The 11,835-nt window shown below is 48.5% G+C and overlaps 1 protein-coding gene across 1 annotated transcript; it reads left to right on the forward strand.

Moving 5' to 3' along the window:
- Positions 1-1,313: 1,313 nt before the first annotated feature.
- On the forward strand, positions 1,314-11,409 carry KRT23 (keratin 23). The gene is made up of 8 exons (XM_052700269.1): positions 1,314-2,600; positions 5,558-5,640; positions 6,826-6,982; positions 8,524-8,685; positions 8,777-8,902; positions 9,391-9,611; positions 10,266-10,297; positions 10,932-11,409. Exons 1-8 carry the CDS (start codon positions 2,196-2,198, stop codon positions 11,033-11,035), a joined length of 1,290 nt encoding a protein of 429 aa, XP_052556229.1. The 5' UTR covers positions 1,314-2,195; the 3' UTR covers positions 11,036-11,409.
- The last annotated feature ends 426 nt before the right edge of the window (positions 11,410-11,835 follow it).

Consider the following 11,835-nt stretch of genomic DNA (forward strand, 5'->3'; position numbering starts at 1 on the left):
AAAATGACATTAATTCTCAAGGACGTCCATCTCTGCCAGCAGCCATGAAATTCTACTGGACGACATAACGGCATTCATTGCTGCTGATAGGATACACGGCTAGGGCACAGCAGCCCTATTCCCCTAGCATCTTGCCCCAGCAGTAACAGCACTTGACAAGAAGTGGGCAACTTGGGTCTTATCAAAGTGAGCATTCAACGGTCACGTCCTCAGTCGGTGTCAATGTCACAGCTCTGCTTTACACTTTGTCGCACGTTATTTACCTCCACATCGCTGCTGTCAGGGCGCTCAGTGCCGACGGGGCGATTGGCCGCTCAGCGCCCAGCGGCACCGCGCGCCGCTCCGGGAGCCCCGCAGCGCTCAGCTCATGGCGCCACCTGCCGGCGGCTCTCCTTTCCTCATTGCTTTCGTTCCGCACCGCCCGGATCGCACAGCTGGCTGAAAACAGGGACATAAAAGACAGCTGCCGAACTGCAGGGTTTTGAATGAAGATTTTTGTCTTTTCCATGGATCCTTCACGTGTGTGCGTGAGGAGAACCGTGCGATCTTTTCCAATTTAAAAAAGCTCAGTTTCAGAGGAGCCGTTTCTGCGTGCCGGCACCTCGCTTTGCTGCCGGCCGCGGGAAGCTCTGTGGCACGGAGGGGCCGGGCGCGCTGCAGGGCACTGCCAGCCCACACCTTTCCGTGACTCCGATTATGTCTGAACTTATTTTCCAACATCGTATTTCACAGAACATTATCTTGCTGAACTGCCAGACTAGAAAACTCAGTGTGAAATACAGCTTTGTGGAGATGAACCGAACGGCAGGACATCACTGGTTCCATCCTACCGTCACGTTTTATTGCAGTTTGCTCTCTCCATTTCTGCCCGGCGCTTCAAGCTCCCGTTACTCTCAAGCTGCAGTGCCATCAAGTGTGTGAGAAATAGGAAGGAACGCGGAGCGTCAGCTGCCGAGGCGCAAAGCAGCCACGAGGCGGAGCCCGATCCCTGCCCAGCCCGGCTTCTCTGCCCCGCGGCGCCGGGCGAAGCGCGGAGCTTCTTCAGTGCTGCAGAATTTCAATTTAAACAAACACTGAAAAAAAAAAAGGATTCCGCAGGCTTCTCCCAGGGCAGCACAGTTCCGTAGCATCTCCCCAGTCGAACCCTTCGGAACGCGGAGCGCTGTTGGTCACAGATCCCCCGCTGATCTCCGGCCGCCCCTCCACCGAACTCAGCGCCCGCCGCTGCCGCCGGGTGCGGGACGGGGCGGCACTGATTGCAGTTTTGGAGAATAAATGGAGAGCAAACTGAGGGCAGGGGCTGCGCTGATCCGTTCTGCTTTTGACTTACGCAGCTTCGGAGGGGACCTGGAAGTTCCGAGAGTGACTATTTCTGCACAGCTGCCGGCTCAATTTGCACCATTGGAAGCTTCAGTTTTTGGAGAATTTTAACAAACTTCGGAATATTTTCTACAGCTATAATATATTTATAGTATTCGCAATAGCAACAGCGATAAATTCCTACTTTATTATCTTTATATTTCAACAAGACCGCAGAAATTGAAATATGACCGCACATCGAATCATGAATACAACGAGTAGGAAAGATTGCAAAGGATGCAATTCTGATGTTTGTCGGTGGGAAACAGGCGGCGAAGGGAACAGCTGAGCGGCAGCCGGGGGACGAGGTCGGGTGCATCAGGACAGCCCCAGGACACGCGGTGCTGCAGGGCTGAGTGCCGCAGCTCGGAAGCTGAGAATTCCGGCAGCAGAAAAGCGGCCCGGCAGCGCAGCCCCTGCCCTCAGCCTCCCTGCGCCCTGTGACGGGTGACGATCTCCCCTTCCGAACACGAGAACACTCTGCATTCGCTCCTGGGTTTAGTCAACAGTCCGAGCAGAGCTGATCCGGTTCCACACCTACTGCTTTTAGCCACACCTCGCAATTATAATATGAAAAGCGAAGGAAAAAAAAAAAAAAAAACAAGCAAAAGGAATCTGGTATGCGGCTGTGATTCCAAATAATAACAACAGTGTGTGCAGGCTCATAAATGCTTCAGAATTGACCAAGAGGAAGCACGTTTCATGATGACACAATCTTGCTGTAGTCATTCAGCGGAGGGAACTCCCACAGGAGAAGGCATAAAGCCGCTCGGGGAAGGCTAAGGAGCTGCTCAGTGCGAGTCAAACATTGGGTGAGATCCGTAACGGAGCCGAACATGAGTAGCAGCCAAGGCCCTTTCCAGTTTTATTCTGGGTCCCTCAGGGGTAGTGCGGGGTGTGGTTTGGCCCAGCAAGGAACTTCTCACCGACCTCCAAGTGCAGACGGTGCCGGCGGCACACACACCTCTTTCTCCCCCCTCTGTCTGGCCGCCGGAGGGGGGGCGTCCTGGGGATGCTTCGGCGAGCGCCACTGGGAAAGCATCTTCCTGGGTGGGAATGAGAAACAGACCATGCAAAACCTGAATGACCGTTTGGCTGCCTACCTGGACAAGGTCCGCTCCTTAGAAGCAGCCAACGCTCAGCTTGAAAGCTGCATCCTAGAGTGGCACAGGACAAAATCCCATGGAAAGAGGCATGACTTCAACCAGTACGAGCAAAACGTCACTGACATGCAAAGACAGGTAAGTCAGAGCTATACGCAGCTATGCCGTCTGCGCTCCTCTAAGGGATCTGGCTCCTCGTTTATGCTGATGGCTTTCCTTTAAAGAAAATTAAGAATAACATTTTAAATGCTAGAAATACAGATGAAAGTGGTTACAGGAGCTGGGCATGAACGTTTCCTCCACAAGGAGGAAAGTGGGGAATAAGAAAGGCTGGAAGGGAAACGAGGGGCCCCTGTGCAGGCTGATAGCATAAAGGTGCTCGAATGCTGCCAGGTGCTCAGTGCTGTACGTGAAACTGTGGTTTGAGAACCACGTCTGGCAGAACACGATCCTCTGACTGCAGTGTAGGCAGGCAGATTAAAAAGCAGGCAGCCTGAAGTGAGCGCCTTCTTCCATGCGCGCCGTCCTCAGACGTAGTTCTGCTGCCTTTCATTTCTTTGATTCCTGTGGCAGCAGACAATGAAGCTACAGGACTTTTGGGTCCAATGAGCTTATGTAATCAGATGGAAAAATACTTCATTGTAATTAAGGAAATAGCAGTGACAAATTCCTTGTGGATGTTTTCACTATAATTAAAAGAAGAAATTCTGGTTCTTGCCAGTTGTTAATATTAATGTTCAACAGTAACTCTTTCAGTCTCCCAAACTCACGTGTCTTCAAATTTAACCATAATATTAATCTGTATTCGTAATGAACGTACTTAGCGCTGTAACCATCTCTGTGACTAATCACCGTAATTAACTGCACAGCCACACAGGGCACAAAGCAGAGCTATTCCAACTGCGATGCTGCTGCTTTTGCCCACTCTCTGCACTCTGCTCACTTCGCATTCTCGCGACCCCAAGAAATGTTTTCCCAGAGGCCCTGGGAGCACAGCAGCCCCACAGCCCTGCGGACGGAGCTCAGGGCTTCGTGCTCGCTGTTATGCGTTGCCTGCAGGCAGAAGATGAGGCGCCCCGACCACAGGCAACGTGTCAGAGAGCCAGGATTGCCATCGCCTGTTTCAGTTTTCAGGATAAAGGAAGGTCATCGGCCTCAAACCTGTCACCTGAGCGCTCCTTTTTAACTGGTCCGGAGATGAGTACTTATTATCAGGAATAGAAATGCTTTCACATAGATTTGAAATTAACAAATTGAAAAGGCTTAGAAAGATGATGTGGCTGAAAGCTCCGTGCTGACTGTGGCAAAGCCCTCACTTCCAAACGCGCTGCACCCAAAGCGTTATTTCTAATGCACTGCAGAGTGCTGTCAGCCCGATGGCCCCGGTGCTGGGCAAGCAGTGCTGGTAAAGGATCATTTATGAGTGACATTTCAGTGGTTTAACACAGGATTTTCACTTTTGCCATCAATTATTGCAATTACCATCGTGCCAGCAAAGTGAGTGAAAATTTAACATTTAATCATTAATCATCGTTAAATTAATTACCCACGAATTAAAATGGTGAGATGAATTCAGCACCTAAGACGATTTTTAGACATAATTTAGGACCTTCCATCCAATAACCCACAAAGTCCATGACACAGTGGCTACCTGAACTTGGAGGCACAGCCACCTGGGGCCCAGCGCCGCTCCACGCCGTGCCCACAGACACGAGAGGACAAACGTGGAGCAGCGGGCTGCCTCGCTCAGCCCCGCTCCATATGGAGCGAAGCAGCCCCTGTGCGTCATTCTTTGCTTGTATCCAGGCATCTGGTGCTGCCAAATAACCAAGCTGGTTTGCAGAGCACACGGGGGAGCAGGATCCGCACTGCTGACCAGAAGACACACAGAGGAACGAATGCAGAGAGCCTTGCTGGCAAACCAGGGATGTCAGCCGCCCGCCCCTCACTGCCTTCCTCACTGCAGCCCTCGGACAGCTGTGTGTCCTTCTGCCACTGCAGTGCCTGCAGACGGCTGCCCCACCAGGGCACAGCAGGACGATCCCTTCCCTTAGCAGCCAGGAGTGCAGCTGTGTGCGTAGCTGTGGTGCATTTGTACGAAATGGCACAAAGTGAAAGAACCCGAGCACAGCTCTCACGGCTTCTTGGCTTTTCCCTCCCGCAGCAAAGCGCACCCTTCTGTAAGGATGGGTTCAACAATCGCCCCTTCCCTGACAGCGCGTCCCAGGCTGACACACTGGGGGCTCAGACCTCTCCCGTCCCCCTGGTGCCGTCCCAGGGCCGTGCCTGCGCTGTGCTGCTGAGTGCTCAGGAATGCACAGCCTGTTCTGTTCCAGAGATCAGTTAAAACTCCACCTGTGTGTTCGGATTTTCACTGCAGAAGGTAAATTTCCAACACGTGAGGACAGTTTTCCCACTTCCCGGAGTCCCTGCGATTCACGGGGTGGGAAGAGCTGCTCACAAGTGCTGGGAGCTCTCTGATCGGAGAATGTTCCTCTGTGGCTGCAGGGCCTGGTTTTGGTACGGCAGCACTGAGCGAAGGCAGCTGCAACCACACTTCTCTTTCCTATTTGTTAGAAAAGGACCCTTCTCTAATTGATGCCCTGCAGTTACTGCTGCTAATTACGTACAAGGTGCTGGAGTACTTCCAAAGATTTAGAGTGCAATCCTGCACTTTCCATACTCGGATTAATCGCTCAAAGCTACCTTATGAGCACACTACACGAGTGACACTTTCTCCTTCACATTTTGGGGCAAATTTCAACATTCGAAAGCAAAACATGAATTAATCACCACAGGCTGCTAGAGGTTTCAGTACATTACAGTGAATGATGGGCTGGTTTAGGAAGCCAGTGTTAACCTCAGCACGGCCGTCTGCACAGCCCAGACACACGGACACAGGGAGCGCTGCTCCAGGAAAGTGAAGCAAATAAAAAGTGAAGATAATAGACAAAAATTGTGGAAATACGTAAATGAATCAAGAAACTAAACTTCTGTTCATTTGCTCTCCTGACCCTGGGATTTCTCCTGTTCATACGTTTGATACAAGCAAGGGCACCCGCAAGGAAGCTCACACAGTTTTTGCTGTTTTGCAGATTGAGGATGGGAAGATCACCAACGCCAGCATCCTCCTGCAGATCGACAACGCTAACATGGCGTCCGAAGACTTCAGGCTCAAGTAAGAACTTCTTTTGTCTCCTCGTTCAGTTTGACAGAGGATTAAGCTGGATATTTGCTCCTGACAATCCAGCAGGACATTGATTTGATGGCAGATTTCTGCTGACAGCAGATAAATGGCACCAGTGCAGAACAAAAGTAGTTTAAAAAAAAAGATTAAAAAAGGGTGAAAGACATTCAGATTGCTGAACCGAGTCACCCTGTTTATGATACTTTGTTCAGGTCCTGAAGAGCAGGTTTTACAGCAGACACTTGATACTGGTGACAAATGGTATTTACACTGTCATCTGAGAGCGCCAATTACCTCTTCTCTGCACCATACGCTTCCCTAATCCAGCCCAAATCTACTTCCTGCAGTTATCACCTCTCCCACCCAGCTCTGCAAGAAAGACCTGTCCTTCAGCATCCTCTGCTTTGGACTCCCTGTCCTTCAGCATCCTCTGCTTTGGACTCCCTGTCCTTCAGCATCCTCTGCTTTGTGTTCTTACTTCTATCACAGCAATGGGGCCGATGCTTCCCAGGCTCTCAGTGCAGTTTGCTTGATCAGGACACTGCTGAAAGAGTTCTCAGACCATCTAAAAAGCCAAAACGCTTGGACTGAGAGCTTCCAGACAGATCTTGGCACAGGAAAGGAGTTCAGCTTTCTGTTAATCAGACTTCTTGGGAATCATGCAGATATCTGGACTTACTTTTAACAGATGATGATCAGCTGCTTACACACCTCAGCTCTTGGTAATACTGTAACGACGACTGGGCACACTGCATGCCTTGCTCCTCGGAATCATTCCGTAGTGTCATGAAAATGAACTCCATTGAGGGGCTGGGATGAATTGAGTCAGTCTGAGGGCTGAGTGTACAAACACCAGCACAGCCCACACAAAGGGGAGGAAAGGGACAGATCTGGAGGAGCAGAAGTGCCCCAGGTGCCCGAGGGGAGATACAGCAGAGTCCTTCTGACCTTGGTTTGCTGAAGATGTCAAACTGTGAGGGGTCAGAGAGCGATGTTAATAACTGTTAATAACTGTTAATAACTGTTCTTTCCTGTTCTCTGATGGACTGAAAATTGACCATTTAAAAAAAAAACACGGAAAGCAACGATTGCAAATAATGTTTCTTTCTACCACTTGTATGAGAGGCTGGAAGCTGTTCTCAGTGAGTGGGATTTGCCTTCTTTCTCCTGACCAAGGTATGAAGCAGAGAAGACTCGGAGGCAGGGAGTGCAGTGCGATGTTGAGAACCTGCGTAAGGAACTCGATGGCCTGACCATTATTACAACAGATCTGGAAATGGAAATTGAAGGCTTGAGAGAAGAACACATCCTCAGGAGGAAAGACCATGAGGAGGTAAAAAAAGTCATGCTATCACACAGATCTGTGCTACCATGTAATTAACTCGGAGTAAGATCCGTAATCTATAAGTGGGATTGATGATTCAGGACCCAGCTGCATTTTGAAGAAGCCAATGAGAGTCAGATGAAGCATGAAGCTTATGGACAGGTTACCAGTCACTGGCACCTCAGTAAGGACAGCAGCCTGCTGTGTGTTCTCCCAGGCTCTTTTCTAGTCACCTCCTCACCCACCATACATAGCTAACAACCTCCATGTCTGACACAAGTGTTCTCACAAGTCCTTACACGTACACACTGACAGATGCTGCACTCAGGAAACGTCACTGGTTGCTGTTCAGTTTGACTGATCACCAAATTTCCCGTCAACTCTGCATATAGCACTGCACAGAATCACAGAATCACAGGGACTGAGGTTGGAAGGGACCCCTCGAGGGCACCTTCTCCCTCCTCTCCATCAGGCTGACCTGAGCTAAGCAGCTGCTGAATTCTCAGAGGATCAAAACTGAACACCGTGGTTAATGGAGTCAAGTAAGACTGCTTATTCTTGCAAAATTCTAAGCACAATTAAATAGATAATAATCCGTGTCAGAAAAAATAGTGCTGCTCTGCCTTCTTTCAGAGCTACACCACAATAACATCTGTTATTCCCCCTTACATAAAACCACTGTGCGTCAACATGCTGCTTTCATTTTGCTTGAGCTAATGTTGTTTTCAGTTATTAGCTAATGCAGAGCCAAACATCCTACTCAGTATCTGTGGATCGCTACAAAGCAGAGCACAAACACGAGGGTTACACAGCATAGGTGCAGCTGTCCTCGGCTGGGTCCCTCACAGCATGGACTGGCATCAACTGAGCAGCCGTACCAGATGGGCTCTTGGAGTCGAGGCAGCCAGCAGAGCTGTGTCCAGCTGACCTGCATTTGGAGGCTGTGATGTCATGCCTGCAGCGCTGCTTTGCCTGGGCGCTTCTGAAAATGGTACCAAGCACATAGGATTGTGCTGCAGCACAGGAATGTTACCAGACCTGCTCCACTTGTCCTGTAATTATGTTGTTTACAGAGTAATTATATGTTTTAATCCAATTACTCCTTTAACAATTACACAGAACTTTTATATTGCTATCCTGTAAACTTAGTTATAGTTCCATAAATATTAACGTACCGGGTAAGAAATATGGAATTACTGTTAGGTTTTCATGAAAGGTTTTAAGTTCTTTACAGATAAGTAACCCAAAAATGTTTCTGCTTCAGTGCAGACATCTTCCAGAAGCTTCATTTGACAAGATCTTCTGACACGGTTTTCTATTGATTTCTCTCACGTGGCAGCAGGTCTCAGTCCCTGGTTTAAGTCACGTCACAGCATTATCCTCACAAACCTCCCAGTCGGGGACTGGAGCTACCAGTTAACCTCACCACGATGAAAGGAGCATCTGGGGCATTGTGGGAGGACGGAACTGAAGACGAGACAAGTGTAGGTATGGAAACTGGTCCCCTTTTCATGAACAAATCTCTTTGTTTCCCGTGCCTGTACCAATAGGACATGGAAGCAAATCGCTCATCGCAGGACTTCAAAGTCAATGTGAAAGTGAACGCGCCGCCTCCTGAAGACCTGGCCAAGATTCTGGCAGAAATAAGGGAAGATTATGAAGCCATAATAGAAAAGAATCGTCAAAGCCTTGACAGCTGGTACAGAGAACTGGTAACAGCTCTTTCCTGCTCATTTCAGAGACCCCCATTGCTGCACTGACTGACCAGAGCCACTGAACTTCTCTCCTGCCTTTGCTCCGCAGAGCACAGCTGTGTCCCTGGCAGCAGCCCCCAATCCTGAGCAGATCCAGAGCAGCGAGAACGAGATCAAGGAGCTCACGCGGACCTTACAGTCCCTGGACATCGAGCTGCAGGCGCAGCTGAGTAAGGTATCTGTGGCAGACATCTCTGGCTGCCCACTGTTGCATCATGAATTCTTAGGAACCGTCTTGGACCGATTCTCTGCTTAAATTATGCCGAGTGTAATTTTGTTGCAGTTATTAAAGTGAAATTGAAATTTGGGCCATGCTTTGTCAGAATATGCAGAATAGATTCCACAACCATCAGCAGGATGTGAAAAATGTATATCTCACCTTACAAACAAACAAAAAATGGGGGAAGAGAAAGAAAGCACAGGAGCACCGTTTCTGAGCATAAGGAATACGGCAGGGCTCAGTTACTCATTCTCTGCCATTCATTGTGCACACGTAACGTCACGATTCTGCTATCTTCACATGAATAACGATTCAAGTGCACGTGTTTAAATGACCACAGTCTAACTTTTGTAATCTTTGATCAGAGACCAAATTTGCTGACATTTCTGTACTATGTACTACATCCATCATAACCACAGGATTGTTACAATCTGTTCTGTCAGAAACACATGCTGGAAGACACCTTGGCTGACACTCGCAATCACTACGCCGCCGCACTTCAAAACATGCAGCAGATCATCTCCAAATGTGAGGAAGAGCTCAGCCAGCTTCGCCACGACATCAGGCAGCAGCACAACCAGTACAGGGTTCTGCTTGGGATTAAAACACGCCTGGAGAAGGAAATCTCCACTTACCGCCTGCTGCTGGAGGGGAACGTGGACAGGTGAGGAAAGCTGCCCTGCTGGAACAGATGAGAAGAGTTCCAGTGCTCGGCTTATTGGTTGGTTTCTTTACTCAATCAGACTTGTCAGTTCCATGCTACGGGGTTGATATTTTAATCTGATGGATCGTAATACAAAGCTGGAGCAACTTGGTATGCAGAGAAACATGTATCCAGTTCATTTGGATGATCTAAATTAATATAACAAATATATTTTTTAATGATTTTTAGATTTTGGGTGAAGGAGAAGCGTGGAGACAAGTGCAGATGTGGGGTCAGCCATGTGTAGCCACAAATACCAGCAATGAGAACCTCCCACGTGTCCCTGTGCTGAGGCACTGCTCTTTCCTCATCTGTGTCTTGGCTGAATCTACATTCAGAAATGGCTGCATCTCTCTGTTCTTTGCTCTCCCACCTTATGTACAGAGTTCATCTCACTTATGCCAAATCAGAACAGGGAAGATGTCATCTTTATCAGCGAGTGTCCCCAGGAAGCAGTGCAGGACAGGTGGCTCCATTTATCACAGCCCAAACCGGGGCTTTTCTCATCTCATCTCATACCTTCTACAGGAGGCCTTAGAATCAGTGAGAGGGTGAAGATTAACTTCTTAAAATCACTATATTCATTATTTTGTCTCTGTTTCATCATCTTTACAGGATAACAAGAACATGTGAATCAAAAGCTGAAGGTAAAAGTCCTTTATTTTGTTCTCTGCAGTGACTCTAATTTTGTCATTTCCTACCAAACTCGACTCCAAATCATTTTCAGTTCACACGACAGAGCTCTGCAGGGGTTGCCCTGCACTTAGCTCCTCATGCAGGCCATATTTGAGAATAGTTCCTGTGATTCATCAGGCTTGTGAAGGACTGCACTTCACAGCACATTCTGCTGCATCTGCCCTCTCACAGCTGCTCCCCAGACAGCCCTGCCTTGAGACTCGGCCAAAGCCTGGGCTCGAGACTAAAGCTTTCGTGGCAGATGAGGAGGCATAAAGACTCCATGTGGTGACTAAAACCGTCTGAGAGCATGAGAGCAAACAAAATCTGCATGTCTGGAAACTCCTCTTCTGGTATGAGCATGACCTACGGACATGCAGGTGAATCTGCTCTGAAGTCAGATTTGCATTGGCTGCGATGCAGCTTTGCTATTCATTTGCCCTGACCTGGACAAGGCCCAGGGTGACTCTGTCAGTAAATTTCACACAGAGCAATAATAAGTATTGACTTAAAGGAAAACACGTAAATCAGTTGAGGTAGCTGGTAAATTACTGTAAATGAAGTTTCCCCAAAGTCTGGTATAATTAACCTTTCATTTTCTTCCAGAATATGCTGAACTGACCAATGGAGAGATCAAAGCGATTGTGCACGACGGCGTGAATGGGCAGCTGATGTCCTGCACCACCAACCAGATCCACCAGCAAGAGTGAAGGAAAACGTTCTGTAGCTCCTCTGTTCCTGGCGGGCTGCCGGGCTGCCCCTGCTGGCTGCTCTGCAACTGCCAGCCGTGCGCTGGCCCGCGGGGTGACACCCCTGCAGCCACCTGCAGCCTGACATTGCAGAGCCACGCAGAGCTGGGCAGAGCTGGTGCTGTTTAAGAGCTTTTAGTCATCAAAATGCTGGAGCCAAACTATTCAATCAAGATGACTGTCTGAGCTGGTAATGTATGCATTATGCACGCCTCACTGGGGCACGAATCTCCATCTGTGGTTCATTTACTGCTCTGCAAATTAACTATAATTTAAAGTGAATAATCTCTGACTTCTTCTCCTTGTCTCATGTCTCTTACCATATACCTCACTGCTGCCAATAAACTCTTTTCCTTTACTCGTACTGGTTACTGGAATTTCTGATCTTGCTTATTCTTAAATATGCCCTGCCCGAAATGGCAGCGCTATGGAAAGAGGCCACAGAGCCTCCGCACTGATGGAGCAGCACGAAGCTGGAAGGGTGCAGACACAAAAGGAGGTGGTGCAAGTTACACATGACATTGATACGCAAAACTGTCAGATTTTCTTCTATACAGCTTCTGGTTGCTGCCATTTAAAGCAGCATTATCAGCAGTGTTGAAAAGTACACTTTACATCCCCAAAACATTTATTTATTCTTCAGTTTTAGAGAAATTTCCTTCAGTCATCTTCACACTTTTTCCTTCCAAGACTACAAGTAATTTCCCATACGCTCCCATACATTCTCAGTGACCCATTTACTTCAAAACTCCACAATCTGC

The sequence above is a fragment of the Tympanuchus pallidicinctus genome, unplaced genomic scaffold (genome assembly GCF_026119805.1).
Source record: "Tympanuchus pallidicinctus isolate F22 unplaced genomic scaffold, pur_lepc_1.0 scaffold39, whole genome shotgun sequence".
NCBI lineage: Eukaryota > Metazoa > Chordata > Aves > Galliformes > Phasianidae > Tympanuchus > Tympanuchus pallidicinctus.